Source organism: Ranitomeya imitator, chromosome 7 (genome assembly GCF_032444005.1).
Source record: "Ranitomeya imitator isolate aRanImi1 chromosome 7, aRanImi1.pri, whole genome shotgun sequence".
Taxonomy (NCBI): domain Eukaryota; kingdom Metazoa; phylum Chordata; class Amphibia; order Anura; family Dendrobatidae; genus Ranitomeya; species Ranitomeya imitator.
Genome location: NC_091288.1, coordinates 87,196,730 through 87,212,404, shown reverse-complemented (window position 1 = coordinate 87,212,404; position 15,675 = coordinate 87,196,730). Strand labels below are relative to the sequence as shown.

Sequence of the window (15,675 nt, the reverse complement as noted above, 5' to 3'; positions counted from 1 at the left end):
ATGAGGTTCCCCCTACCTACTACTGATAGGGGTGGTCTACACCACGTATTTATTGTGGACCTAAATCTAGCAAACAGGTTTTTTTTTTAGCTTTATATAATCCCTTGTGTTTAAGCTGACCACTACGCCAGTGTATTTTAACTTATCCACCACCTGTATCTGAGATGGAGCAATTGTTTCTAAAGGTGGGAAGAGGGTCTAGTGGAATCAAGGATGATTTTTCCCATTTGATTTTCAGGCCTGACCATTGACCAAACTCCATTATTAGACCAATAGATGACTCTACATCCCCCACAAAAAGTAGCATGTGATCAGCAGAGAGACTCACCTTTTCTACTATGTTACATCTAAACCAGTATTTTCCAAACTCCAGTCCTCACGGCTCCCAACAGGTTGTGTTTTCAGAATTTCCATAGTGCTGCACAAGTGGGAGAACTGATACTTCCATCACCTGTGCAATAGTAAGGAAATCCTGAAAACATGACCTGTTGGGGTCCGGGAGGACTAGAGTTTGGGAAACACTGATCTAAACCCTACAAGTTCCCTAGAGTCCCACACTTTGCATGCCAGAAGTTCTATTGCCAAAGCAAACCGGAGGGGTGAGAGGAGGCAGTCCTGACATGTGCCCGTTCTCAGCGCAAAAGGACACGATAGACAACTGTTTACTCTCAATCTGGTGGTCGGTGACCCACACAATAGTTTAACCCAATTTACCAAATCCCATTGTATTTAGTACTTTACTCAAATAATTCCACTCAACGCTCTTGAGAACTTTTGCAGCGTGGAGGACATTATTGCTCATGTCCAGTATCTGCACTACCTAGTTGTAAGTTAAGGTCCAAACGTCGTATGTTGATGGCGATAGACTTATTAGGCATAAATCCTGTTTGGTCTTCATGGATCACTATTTACCCTGATGGCAAGTACTTTGGTTAATAATTTTACAGCTACAGAGAGCAGGGGAACAGGGACCGTTTGTGAGGCGATACGCTGGGCCGACAACGTTATTTTTCCAAGATGCTGAGCAGGACGTACATGGCCGTCAGGACACTCCACTATACTGAATATTGTAACATTACCGTTATCCTTCACTGGTACTAGCCTAGGAAAAAACCTGGAAAAACAATCCCATAACATATGTCAATCAAATTTAGACTCCTGTTTCCATATTTCCCATATCAGAAAATTGGACTTGAGGTGAGGGAATAAAGGACCTACATAAAATATCTCGACTGAAAAATGTATGAATCCCCAGCATGTCTTCTGATCAGAAGGCTCATCACAATGTCATGTGTGCATCACACCTCATCGATGATGTCTCGCCAGACCTTCAAACTGGATGAGAAGCCAGGTATTCCAGGACGTAGGAGACAGGTTGCAGGGCTCCCCTCTGGCTGCCATGGACTACTGATGTGGCCACTGTACCAGGGGTCTGTGAATTAATTCCCTCATCTCTAGTATACACTGTGCCTTCCAGTAGGTCTCACTTTCTGGGCATATGTCAAATCCAGATTCATCCATGAGACCACCAGAGAGTAAAGAGTGACTCATAACTCCTCTTGAGCCCTACGGTCTACTGCCTTGTAGGTCAGCTGTTATAACCTGTGGCAGCAGATGATGGACCATATTTAAAGGGAAGGTGCCATAAAAAAAAATTTTTTCAAGCAATTGAAAAATGAAGAATTAATGTTTACATTTTCTTTAAAAAAAATATTATCATTTGTTTATAATTTAGTAAAATATGAAAAATCATTTTAAAAAGTTTGGCATTTCCACTTCTAAACACTAGGGGGAGCAGCTACTGAAATTTGACAAAAACCTAGTGTACAACTAGCTCACATTACTGCACTGCAGTAATTATGGGCGGAGTCTGCTGACGTGTCTGATGTCTCCTCTCCTCCCCTTCTGGGTGTTTGCAGTCACCAACAAAATGGCTTCTCGCTGTGTTCCTGAATCTTCTCTTATCCCTTAGCAAAGTTATACTGGCAAGTAAACAGTCAGAGGATGGCAGGCAGCAAGGATTCTGGGAGACATATGGTGGAGGGAGCAGGGTGACAGCAGCACAGAGTATTTCAGGAGAGCAGTGTGCTAATCTATGGGGGGAGGGGGGGGGGCACCATGTTTAGTGCGCGGAGCAGCCAGGGATTATACATAGAGCGCTGTCTTTTATAAACATGGATGGACCGTCTGCTTGTCTGCGCCACAAAAATCCAGGAAACATTTCTGCTGATTGATGGCCTGTTCTGATCCAGACATTGCATGCAAAGACCGCATTCCCCTCCTCAGATCCTGTCCTGGTGATGTGTGAAAGCGAGGCGACAGGCGCAGTACGGGGTTACACTGGGAAGCAGGGGGGAAATGTAGCCATATAGTAACAATAAAAATGAGACCCCTCTCTTCAGCTGCCTCACCAGCCCTCCCCTGACTGCACCTAACGTAGGTCCTGCTGCCCCCTCTATGACCCCAGACCAGTGTGCAGGTGATCAGCCAGAACCACCCTAAAATGGGTCCCCTTTCTGAAGATAATACCGCCATATAGATCACACATAATACTGTTATATAGTTCTCACATAATACCTCCATATAGATCACACATACCACCACATAGATCACACATAATACCGCCAGTGTTCTCACATACCACCATATGCTTCTCACATAATACCGTCATATAGATCACCCATAATGCCGCCACATAGATCTCACATGTATTGTAAATAAAGACTCGGCCAGAATAAAGTCCTTTATTAATCTTTTTTAAACCATACCGAACGGATAATCCTCGACTCCCTCATCTCCCACAACAAAAATAATAAACCACAATGGGGAAAGACACGCAGGGGGAGAAGAGTGCATAGGAGAGGATTAGATACTGACTGCTGAGCCGTGTATCTAATCCTGTCCTGTGTGATACTGTGCTGAGCCGTGTATCTAATCCTATCTTGTGTGATACTGTACACAGGACAGGATTAGCTACACAGGACTAGATTAGCTACACAGGACAGAAGTAGCAGTGGTAGATGGTATACAGAGGCAGGCAGCAGTGGTAGGTGGTATACAGAGGCAGGCAGCAGTGGTAGATGGTATACAGAGGCAGGCAGCAGTGGTAGGTGGTATACAGAGGCAGGTAGCGGTGGTAGGTGGTATATAAAGGCTGGTAGCGGTGGTAGGTGGTATATAGGGGCTGGTAGCAGTGGTAGGTGGTATATAGGGGCAGGTAGCAGTGGTAGGTGGTATATAGGGGCAGGTAGCAGTGGTAGGTGGTATATAGGGGCAGGTAGCAGTGGTAGGTGGTATATAGGGGCAGGTAGCAGTGGTAGGTGGTATATAGGGGCAGGTAGCAGTGGTAGGTGGTATATAGGGGCAGGTAGCAGTGGTAGGTGGTATATAGGGGCAGGTAGCAGTGGTAGGTGGTATATAGGGGCAGGTAGCAGTGGTAGGTGGTATATAGGGGCAGGTAGCAGTGGTAGGTGGTATATAGGGGCAGGTAGCAGTGGTAGGTGGTATATAGGGGCAGGTAGCAGTGGTAGGTGGTATATAGGGGCAGGTAGCAGTGGTAGGTGGTATATAGGGGCAGGTAGCAGTGGTAGGTGGTATATAGGGGCAGGTAGCAGTGGTAGGTGGTATATAGGGGCAGGTAGCAGTGGTAGGTGGTATATAGGGGCAGGTAGCAGTGGTAGGTGGTATATAGGGGCAGGTAGCAGTGGTAGGTGGTATATAGGGGCAGGTAGCAGTGGTAGGTGGTATATAGGGGCAGGTAGCAGTGGTAGGTGGTATATAGGGACTGGTAGCAGTGGTAGGTGGTATATAGGGGCTGGTAGCAGTGGTATATAGGGGCAGGTAGCAGTGGTAGGTGGTATATAGGGGCAGGTAGCAGTGGTATATAGGGGCAGGTAGCAGTGGTAGGTGTTATATAGGGGCAGGTAGCAGTGGTAGGTGGTATATAGGGGCTGGTAGCAGTGGTAGGTGGTATATAAAGGCTGGTAGCAGTGGTAGGTGGTATATAGGGGCTGGTAGCAGTGGTAGGTGGTATATAAAGGCTGGTAGCAGTGGTAGGTGGTATATAGGGGCTGGTAGCAGTGGTATATAGGGGCAGGTAGCAGTGGTAGGTGGTATATAGGGGCAGGTAGCAGTGGTAGGTGGTATATAGGGGCAGGTAGCAGTGGTAGGTGGTATATAGGGGCTGGTAGCAGTGGTAGGTGGTATATAGGGGCAGGTGGTAGGAGGTATATAGAGGCTGGTAGCAGTGGTAGGTGGTATAGGGGCTGGTAGCAGTGGTAGGTGGTATATAGGGGCAGGTAGCAGTGGTAGGTGGTATATAAAGGCAGGTAGCAGTGGTATATAGGGGCAGGTAGCAATGGTAGGTGGTATATAGAGGCAGGTAGCAGTGGTAGGTGGTATATAGGGGCAGGTAGCAGTGGTAGGTGGTATATAGGGGCTGGTAGCAGTGGTAGGTGGTATATAGGGGCTGGTAGCAGTGGTAGGTGGTATATAGGGGCTGGTAGCAGTGGTAGGTGGTATATAGAGGCAGGTAGCAGTGGTATATAGGTGCAGGTAGCAGTGGTAGGTGGTATATAGGGGCAGGTGGTAGGAGGTATATAGAGGCTGGTAGCAGTGGTAGGTGGTATAGGGGCTGGTAGCAGTGGTAGGTGGTATATAGGGGCAGGTAGCAGTGGTAGGTGGTATATAGGGGCTGGTAGCAATGGTAGGTGGTATATAGAGGCAGGTAGCAGTGGTATATAGGTGCAGGTAGCAGTGGTAGGTGGTATATAGGGGCAGGTGGTAGGAGGTATATAGAGGCTGGTAGCAGTGGTAGGTGGTATAGGGGCTGGTAGCAGTGGTAGGTGGTATATAGAGGCAGGTAGCAGTGGTATATAGGGGCAGGTAGCAGTGGTAGGTGGTATATAAAGGCAGGTAGCAGTGGTATATAGGGGCAGGTAGCAATGGTAGGTGGTATATAGGGGCTGGTAGCAGTGGTAGGTGGTATATAGAGGCAGGTAGCAGTGGTAGGTGGTATATAGGGGCAGGTAGCAGTGGTAGGTGGTATATAGGGGCTGGTAGCAGTGGTAGGTGGTATATAGAGGCAGGTAGCAGTGGTATATAGGTGCAGGTAGCAGTGGTAGGTGGTATATAGAGGCTGGTAGCAGTGGTAGGTGGTATATAGAGGCAGGTAGCAGTGGTATATAGGGGCAGGTAGCAGTGGTAGGTGGTATATAGGGGCTGGTAGCAGTGGTAGGTGGTATATAGAGGCAGGTAGCAGTGGTATATAGGGGCAGGTAGCAATGGTAGGTGGTATATAGAGGCTGGTAGCAGTGGTAGGTGGTATAGGGGCTGGTAGCAGTGGTAGGTGGTATATAGAGGCAGGTAGCAGTGGTATATAGGGGCAAGTAGCAGTGGTAGGTGCTATATAGGGGCTGGTAGCAGTGGTAGGTGGTATATAGGGGCTGGTAGCAGTGGTAAGTGGTATATAGGGGCTGGTAGCAGTGGTAGGTGGCATATAGGGGCAGGTAGCAGTGGTAGGTGGTATATAGAGGCAGGTAGCAGTGGTATATAGGTGCAGGTAGCAGTGGTATATAGGGGCAGGTGGTAGGAGGTATATAGAGGCTGGTAGCAGTGGTAGGTGGTATATAGGGGCAGGTAGCAGTGGTAGGTGGTATATAGGGGCAGGTAGCAGTGGTAGGTGGTATATAGGGGCAGGTAGCAGTGGTAGGTGGTATATAGGGGCAGGTAGCAGTGGTAGGTGGTATATAGGGGCTGGTAGCAGTGGTAGGTGGTATATAGAGGCAGGTAGCAGTGGTATATAGGTGCAGGTAGCAGTGGTAGGTGGTATATAGGGGCAGGTGGTAGGTGGTATATAGAGGCTGGTAGCAGTGGTAGGTGGTATAGGGGCTGGTAGCAGTGGTAGGTGGTATATAGAGGCAGGTAGCAGTGGTATATAGGGGCAGGTAGCAGTGGTAGGTGGTATATAGAGGCAGGTAGCAGTGGTATATAGGGGCAGGTAGCAATGGTAGATGGTATATAGAGGCAGGTAGCAGTGGTATATAGGGGCAGGTAGCAGTGGTAGGTGGTATATAGAGGCAGGTAGCAGTGGTATATAGGTGCAGGTAGCAGTGGTAGGTGGTATATAGGGGCAGGTGGTAGGTGGTATATAGATGCTGGTAGCAGTGGTAGGTGGTATAGGGGCTGGTAGCAGTGGTATATAGAGGCAGGTAGCAGTGGTATATAGGGGCAGGTAGCAACGGTAGGTGGTATATAGGGGCTGGTAGCAGTGGTAAGTGGTATATAGGGGCTGGTAGCAGTGGTAGGTGCTACATAGGGGCTGGTAGCAGTGGTAGGTGGTATATAGGGGCTGGTAGCAGTGGTAAGTGGTATATAGGGGCTGGTAGCAGTGGTAGGTGGCATATAGAGGCAGGTAGCAGTGGTAGGTGCTATATAGGGGCAGGTAGCAGTGGTATATAGGTGCAGGTAGCAGTGGTAGGTGGTATATAGTGGTAGGTGGTATATAGAGGCTGGTAGCAGTGGTAGGTGGTATATAGAGGCAGGTAGCAGTGGTATATAGGGGCAGGTAGCAGTGGTAGGTGGTATATAGAGGCAGGTAGCAGTGGTATATAGGGGCAGGTAGCAATGGTAGGTGGTATATAGGGGCAGGTAGCAGCGGTAGGTGGTATATAAAGCCAGGTAGCAGTGGTATATAGGGGCTGGTAGCAGTGGTAGGTGGTATATAGAGGCAGGTAGCAGTGGTATATAGGTGCAGGTAGCAGTGGTAGGTGGTATATAGGGGCAGGTGGTAGGTGGTATATAGAGGCTGGTAGCAGTGGTAGGTGGTATAGGGGCTGGTAGCAGTGGTAGGTGGTATATAGAGGCAGGTAGCAGTGGTATATAGGGGCAGGTAGCAGTGGTAGGTGGTATATAGAGGCAGGTAGCAGTGGTAGGTGGTATATAGAGGCAGGTAGCAGTGGTATATAGGGGCAGGTAGCAATGGTAGGTGGTATATAGGGGCTGGTAGCAGTGGTAGGTGGTATATAGAGGCAGGTAGCAGTGGTATATAGGGGCAAGTAGCAGTGGTAGGTGCTATATAGGGGCTGGTAGCAGTGGTAGGTGGTATATAGGGGCTGGTAGCAGTGGTAGGTGGTATATAGAGGCAGGTAGCAGTGGTATATAGGGGCTGGTAGCAGTGGTAAGTGGTATATAGGGGCTGGTAGCAGTGGTAGGTGCTATATAGGGGCTGGTAGCAGTGGTAGGTGGTATATAGGGGCAGGTAGCAGTGGTAGGTGGTATATAGGGGCAGGTAGCAGTGGTAGGTGGTATATAGGGGCAGGTAGCAGTGGTAGGTGGCATATAGGGGCTGGTAGCAGTGGTAGGTGGTATATAGAGGAAGGTAGCAGTGGTAGGTGGTATATAGGGGCAGGTGGTAGGTGGTATATAGAGGCTGGTAGCAGTGGTAGGTGGCATATAGGGGCTGGTAGCAGTGGTAGGTGGTATATAGAGGAAGGTAGCAGTGGTAGGTGGTATATAGGGGCAGGTGGTAGGTGGTATATAGGGGCAGGTAGCAGTGGTAGGTGGCATATAGGGGCTGGTAGCAGTGGTAGGTGGTATATAGGTGCAGGTAGCAGTGGTAGGTGGTATATAGGGGCAGGTGGTAGGTGGTATATAGAGGCTGGTAGCAGTGGTAGGTAGTATAGGGGCTGGTAGCACTGGTAGGTGGTATATAGAGGCAGGTAGCAGTGGTATATAGGGGCAGGTAGCAGTGGTAGGTGGTATATAGAGGCAGGTAGCAGTGGTATATAGGGGCAGGTAGCAATGGTAGGTGGTATATAGAGGCAGGTAGCAGTGGTATATAGGGGCTGGTAGCAGTGGTAAGTGGTATATAGGGGCTGGTAGCAGTGGTAGGTGCTATATAGGGGCTGGTAGCAGTGGTAGGTGGTATATAGGGGCAGGTAGCAGTGGTAGGTGGTATATAGGGGCAGGTAGCAGTGGTAGGTGGTATATAGGGGCAGGTAGCAGTGGTAGGTGGCATATAGGGGCTGGTAGCAGTGGTAGGTGGTATATAGAGGAAGGTAGCAGTGGTATATAGGTGCAGGTAGCAGTGGTAGGTGGTATATAGGGGCAGGTGGTAGGTGGTATATAAAGGCTGGTAGCACTGGTAGGTGGTATATAGAGGCAGGTAGCAGTGGTATATAGGGGCAGGTAGCAGTGGTAGGTGGTATATAGAGGCAGGTAGCAGTGGTATATAGGGGCAGGTAGCAATGGTAGGTGGTATATAGGGGCAGGTAGCAGTGGTAGGTGGTATATAAAGGCAGGTAGCAGTGGTATATAGGGGCTGGTAGCAGTGGTAGGTGGTATATAGAGGCAGGTAGCAGTGGTATATAGGTGCAGGTAGCAGTGGTAGGTGGTATATAGGGGCAGGTGGTAGGTGGTATATAGAGGCTGGTAGCAGTGGTAGGTGGTATAGGGGCTGGTAGCAGTGGTAGGTGGTATATTGAGGCAGGTAGCAGTGGTATATAGGGGCAGGTAGCAGTGGTAGGTGGTATATAGAGGCAGGTAGCAGTGGTAGGTGGTATATAGAGGCAGGTAGCAGTGGTATATAGGGGCAGGTAGCAATGGTAGGTGGTATATAGGGGCTGGTAGCAGTGGTAGGTGGTATATAGAGGCAGGTAACAGTGGTATATAGGGGCAAGTAGCAGTGGTAGGTGCTATATAGGGGCTGGTAGCAGTGGTAGGTGGTATATAGGGGCTGGTAGCAGTGGTATATAGGGGCTGGTAGCAGTGGTAGGTGGTATATAGAGGCAGGTAGCAGTGGTATATAGGGGCTGGTAGCAGTGGTAAGTGGTATATAGGGGCTGGTAGCAGTGGTAGGTGCTATATAGGGGCTGGTAGCAGTGGTAGGTGGTATATAGGGGCTGGTAGCAGTGGTAGATGCATAAGAAAATAAAAACTCTGTACTTACCTTCAGTCCTCTCCCAGGAAGTGCTGAATCATGGTCAGGGCAGAGCAGTGTGACGATCTCCCTGCTCTGAACAGGTCGGCAGTGAGCAGTGATTGCAGCCTGTACTGTAATACTAAGTACAGGCTGCAATCACAGCTCCTGGCTGCAGATACTCACCCCGACCCTCGCTTCCCAGCAGCAGCTTCTCCCTGGCAGCTCCTGTCATCGCACACACTGAGCTGTGTGTGCGATGACCGAGGAAAATAAAAAACAAAATGGCCGCGATCTCCTCTCACAGCTGTGACGTAGCAGCTCAGTGGGCGTGCTTAAGTCACAGCTGAGAGGCAGAAGCAGCCTCAATTAAAGAGATGCGGTCGGAGTCCGACCGTTGGCTCCTATGTCCATGGCTGCCGTAAGTGAGGTGTGCAAGTGTCGTGCCCAGACACACCCACTAATGAAAATGGCGGCCTCCAGTGGTAAAAGTAAAAATGAATAAATAAAAAAGTATGAAAGTAGTACATTTACTTTTGTATTAAAAATAATTGATTATATAATCAATAATTATTAATACAAAAACTAAAATCACGGCACCCTCCCTTTAAAGTCACTGAGCAGTACCACTACCAATATTTGTCTATACACCTTGCATGGCTGGGAGCTTGTGCACTCTTAGAGGGGTACTCCGAGAAATGTAATAAAAGTGAATAAAGTACATTTAAATATTTCAGATTTTAATAAATACCAATATTTAGTAAAAATGTAATCTTTAGTTAGTGTACTCAGGATTTTAAATATGTCAGGTCCCTGCTGTGAGGTTGTAGGACGGGCTGCGTAAAGATGTCTGCTCGAGACAGACGTCAGGTGAGGGCAGCGTCCTGCTGGGTATAGTGAATGTGCAACAATACAAACTGTCTACTCGGATAAGAATAAGCTGTACACAGCCTGTACAGTTTATACCGGCAGCTCCATAGTCTTGTCCTCCAATAAACCTGTCAGCTAGGTAGGTTATCGCCTGCTTTAGGCCGGTTTCACACGTCAGTGTGTCCGGTACGTGTGGTGACAGTTTTCACACATACTGGAGACATTGACACACGTAGACCCATTCAAGTGAATAGGTCTGTGCACATATCTGTGTTTTCTCACGGACCGTGTGTCTGTGTGCTCCACACGTCGACATGTCCGTTTTTGTGCAGCAGCACGGATCACACAGACCCATACATGTCAGTGGGTCTGTGTAAACACGTACTGCACACGGATGCCATCCGTGTGCGTTTTTAAAATTCTAGGGTTAGCATTGAAACAAATTGTTTCTTTACTAGCCAGGTGTCTAGACCTTGACATATTTGTTTCGCCAAAGGACTACTAACACACAGGCAAAAGTAGAGATGTCATTGAGACAAATGTTTTTGACAAGCTTTAAATAAATAATCACTAATGGACCACACCTTTGACATCACTAACCATTTAATTACCGCATTAACCCTTCATTTTCAGATGCAAACCTTTGGCTCGGGTACATATCCACACGGATGTGACAAACGGACACGGATATCTCCTGTACCGGTTTTTCCAGTACTTGAAATATCAGGACATGTGAAACTGGCCTTAGTCTGTACTGGCTCCGGCACTTGTGTCTCAGGTACGGTGAACAGAGGAATCTGTGTTCAAGAAACCTGGCAGGACACTGACCTCACCTGATGTCTGGCTCGAGCAGATGTCTTTACACAGCCTGTCCTACAACCTCACTGCTGGGAGCCATCTTTACGCAGCCCGTCCTACAACCTCACTGCTGGGAGCCATCTTTACGCAGCCCGTCCTACAACCTCACTGCTGGGAGCAGACATCTTTACGCAACCCGTCCTATAACCTCACTGCTGGGAGCAGACATCTTTACGCAGCCCGTCCTACAACCTCACTGCTGGGAGCAGACATCTTTACGCAACCCGTCCTATAACCTCACTGCTGGGAGCAGACATCTTTACGCAGCCCGTCCTACAACCTCACTGCTGGGAGCAGACATCTTTACGCAGCCCGTCCTACAACCTCACTGCTGGGAGCAGACATCTTTACTCAGCCCGTCCTACAACCTTACTGCTGGGAGCAGACATCTTTACGCAGCCCGTCCTACAACCTCACTGCTGGGAGCAGACATCTTTACGCAACCCGTCCTTTAACCTCACTGCTGGGAGCAGACATCTTTACTCAGCCCGTCCTACAACCTTACTGCTGGGAGCAGACATCTTTAAGCAGCCCGTCCTACAACCTCACTGCTGGGAGCAGACCGATTTAAAATCCGGACAGTGCACTACGTAAAGATTACATTTTTGCTAAATAAAGGTATTTAGTAAAATTTATAATATATACATAATAAAGAATTTGTTTTTATTACATTTCTCAGATTAGCCCTTTAACACAATCAGAAAGGGTGTCCATATACTTTATAGAGCATATAGTGTATCACTATGGCATATCAGATTATCATACCAACACCTTGATGAGTAAACTACGTTAATGAAGCCACATAGGGAGCAAGATAAAGAAAAAAATACTAAAAAATGTCCGATTATGGAAAATAGAGATAGTACCTTCACTGTGATCCAAATCGGGCCGGCATGATAAAAATAGCCAGGCGAGGCCAACCAGCAGAGTAACAACCAAGTTGACAACAACCCAAGGTTGAAGGATCTGTCTTTCTGTACCTTCTTGCCTGGAATCATAAAGGAAAGAAGCAGTCAACTATCACTTAATTACTTACCATTTTGATTACATTTGTACTATGGACAATTTATAATTACTAGCCATTATATTCACCTCAATCTCCAGCCAAAATGAAACTCATGAGATCCCAAATTTCCCCCTGCACCTTGTGTTAACTCATTGCAACCATTCTTTGCAAACGACATAAAAGCTGACGTATCTGGAAAGCAGCAGCCTTCATGCCAAACAAGATGCTGCGGACAGGCCACATAAGCAGCTAAGAGTGCTCTGAATCCCCTTTCACTCCCATCGTCAGCTTCACAGTTCACCATTGGTTGGAGCAGTGACATGGCAATGTGCTACGTCACAGCTGCAGTCAATGGAAGCACAGTATGGCCAGTGACCATTGAATGCCAAAGAATTATTAAAGGGATTATCCCCCATGCAGTTCATTTTTGGCCCTTTGTGTAGTTTGGTATAAAGAAAAAAAAAAAAAAAAAAAAAAAATCGCATTACTCGCCTTCCCCGTTACCACTGGTTAGTTTCCGCTGCTGCTCACGGTGTCTTGCATTGGTTGCGGCACACATGTCAACGTTGACAGCGCAGCAGACAATCAGTGGGCGGCCTTGAGTGCGGTGTTCACTGGCAGAGCCGCTGAGCTCACGAATTGACTGCTGCGCTGTTGATGTGATGTCAGCATCGCAACCAATGCCAGACACCAGGAGCACTGGCGGATACTTGTCGGTGGACCCAGAGAAGGAGTGCTCAGCATAGTTTTTGTTTGTTATACCAAACTGAGACCAGGGGCAAACATTAACTAAATGGAGACAACCCCTTTAAAAGGTCAGTATAATTTTATTTCCATTCTAGAAAACACAAAAAGCCGCACATGCACAGAGAACTCCATTTACATCTTTCCTTGGACATTGTCCCATTTTAGAAACAAACTAAGTGATCTGTGGCATGTATTATGCAAATGGAAGCGGAGAGCCCCAATGATTACATGACAAGGCCATGGGTATAGAGACCGCACAGGTTCATTTTGCTTCCAAGTACTCGGGACCCTTTAACAGCTATGGTAGCCTCCTCCTGCGTCAGTGGGTCCATTTTTAGAGTGAAGTAACATTTCTACATACAGACACCAAATGGACCTCTGGGACCCACACCTAGCAGACATTTATGGAATTTCCGATGGACACGCCATACATTTCTATGTCATAACACACGCAGCTCATAATATATTTCTCATAGATTTCAGATTTGACCACAATTCAGCAACTTTTTTTTGTTGTTGCTAAGGGAAAAATTGAAATAGTGCTGGGATAACATCTTATCGGCGCACGCTCGGGTGTTGTCGGAGCGCGCTCGGGTGTTGTCGGAGCGCGCTCGGGTGTTGTCGGAGCGCGCTCGGGTGTTGTCGGAGCGCGGTCGGGTGTTGTCGGAGCGCGCTCGGGTGTTGTCGGAGCGCGCTCGGGTGTTGTCGGAGCGCTCGGGTGTTAGCCAAGCATCTGGGCATGCTCAACTATTATGCTCGAGTCCCTGCAGCTGCATGATCTGCAGTTGTTAACAAAACCGCCTAACAAACAGGCAACCCCCACATGCGTTCAGGATGGCTAATAGCTGCAAATCATGCAGCTAAAGGGACTGGAACATAAAATACAGGCACACACAAGATACCCGGATAACACCCAAGCATGCTTCGCTCATCACTATTTGGGCTTGTTTTCACTTGCGAGGAACACGTCCGTGTCTCGCATGTGGAAACGAAGCTCTGGTGCCGGCACTGTGGAGCGGAGCGTGCGGCCGCATAGCAACACATGGAGCCGCACGCTCCGCTCCGGAGTGCCGGCACCAGAGCTTCGTTTCCACATGCGAGACACGGACGTGTTCCTCGCAAGTGAAAACAAAGATATTTCACACAATATGAACAATTTTTTCAAAGGGCAGACCCATCTATTTGTACAACCTCTGCCGCTGAATTTGGTGCCTGGAAATGAAGGAACCTAATGCTACTTTAAAAGTAAAAAATAAAATTGACTCTAAAAGACTAGAATTCTCACTCTGATTTAAAATAACTGCGACCAAAGGAAGTAAGGCAGCGGGTGCACTGCAGTACCAAGTCAGGTTATCAAACTTGGGGTTATTCAGTTTTGGAGAACCAAGGCCTAGGTGCAGTCTTACAATGTACAAGTATAAGAGAGGACAGGACAGAGATCTTTCTAATGATCTTTTTACACCTAGACTGGTAATTGTGACAAGGGGGCATCCTCTACATCTAGAAGAAAGATGGTTTAAAGGGAATCTGTCCTCAGGTTTTTGCTACCTCATCTGTGAGCAGCATGATGTAGGCAAAGAGACCCTGAATCCAATGATGTATCACTTTACCGGGTGTCGCAGCTCTGACACAATCAGAGTTCTTAGATGTAGCAGAGCTCAGAAAGCTAACCCCGCCAACACCACAGCTTTCGGTGTCCCTTTTATATTGACAGTAACCTGCTTATAAGCAGAAGGGGCATGGTCATGTGCTGCTGTAGTCCTGAGAATGAAAATGACCTGATGATAAAACCTTTATTGTAAGTAAACAGCACACTGCCTGATATGTGACACATAGCAGTTAAAACACAGATTTCAACTACCTCACATCGTCCTCACATTACATATCAAAATCCTGCTGACAAATTCCATTTAATCACAATCACAGACGTAGATTCTTTGCTGTAAGAGTAGTGAGATTATGGAACTCTCTGCCACATGATGTTGTGATGGTGGATTCACGACAAAAGATCACGGAGGGCCTGGATGCCTTTCTTCAAAAAATATGATACTGTAAATTATGGGAAGTAGCACCAAGCATCTAATCTGATTGCCTCATGAAGTTTTTGCCTTCCTCTGGATCAACATATTAGGTTGGACTCAATGGACTAATGCCTTCTTTCAACCTTAAAACGATGAGACATAGACTAACCAGCACCTCACACATTAAAAAAAAGTTGAACTCACGTCTCCGCAAGATAAATCGCCATGCTGCGGTCTGGAAAGACACGCCGCTTGTCCGTCTCCGTGGTTGAGCCGCAGGCGTCTCTGGACACCTAGTGGATATGGGATTCCTTGAGATCCCCTCCACTATGCTCTAACCTCTGGCCACTGCGGGTTGGATGCTGCACAAGTACACAGCGTCCAACCTGCAGCGTTTACGGACTGTGTGCACCTATCCTTATACGTTCAGAGGGAAATCCGGTTTATCTACCAGCTGTAGTACACATTAGACGGTGATTCAGACTGAACCATAGAGAACACATGCATCTTTCAAGGGTTCCCTGCACCAAGAGTGGTCCCCTATCCCCCTACAAACGCAGGGTGCAAACATCTCATCAATTATGTCCATAAACTACATACAAGTTAATCAGCACTCCGTGTTCCATCCACACGTGCCGACACAAGTGAATGGGGACAAAACTATTATTAATACAATCTCTCTGTCCCCATACTGCATGCATGTTGTTGGTCGCACAGGGGGTGATATGCTGCCAACAATGAGAATTAAGGGCTGTCACAAATTATACAATCGGTAGATGAACAATCGCATGTTCACACGGGAAAATGATGGGGAATGAGCTTTTCTTATAAAAGCTCGTTTGTAAATGATCAGACCTGTAAATAGGCCTTTCATTGCACTCTACCACCACCCACTTGTTCCAATAGTTGATAGGAGGAAATAAAAATGATTAAACTACTGTGATCACATAAGTGTGAGCACCCTATTATAATTGGGGTTGTGCTTGTGTTAAGAATTAGCCACTCACAATTTAACCTCATGATAAATAGTAATCAGTGCACAGCTGCCATCATTTACAGTGATCCTGATTAACACCATGTACAGTTTATCTGGTCTGCTAGTATTTTCCTGACGTTTTCTTAGTTGCGTTTTACAGCAGAAGGCATGGTCCATAAACAGCTTACAACACAGCAATGGGATCTCATTGTTTAAAGTTATCAGTCAGAACAAGAGTACAAAAAAATTCCAAGGCCTTAGCTATATCATGTACCACTGT

The 15,675-nt window shown here is 47.4% G+C and overlaps 1 protein-coding gene across 3 annotated transcripts in view; it reads right to left on the bottom strand.

Moving 5' to 3' along the window:
- The window catches only part of TMEM237 (transmembrane protein 237), a 110,326-nt gene that overhangs the window by 5,496 nt on the left and 89,155 nt on the right, over positions 1-15,675 (bottom strand). For all 3 annotated transcript variants that reach the window (XM_069733584.1, XM_069733583.1, XM_069733582.1), the window contains one exon: positions 11,512-11,633. In XM_069733584.1, the coding sequence (XP_069589685.1) occupies positions 11,512-11,633 (122 nt within the window). The remainder of the gene's footprint in view (positions 1-11,511; positions 11,634-15,675) is intronic.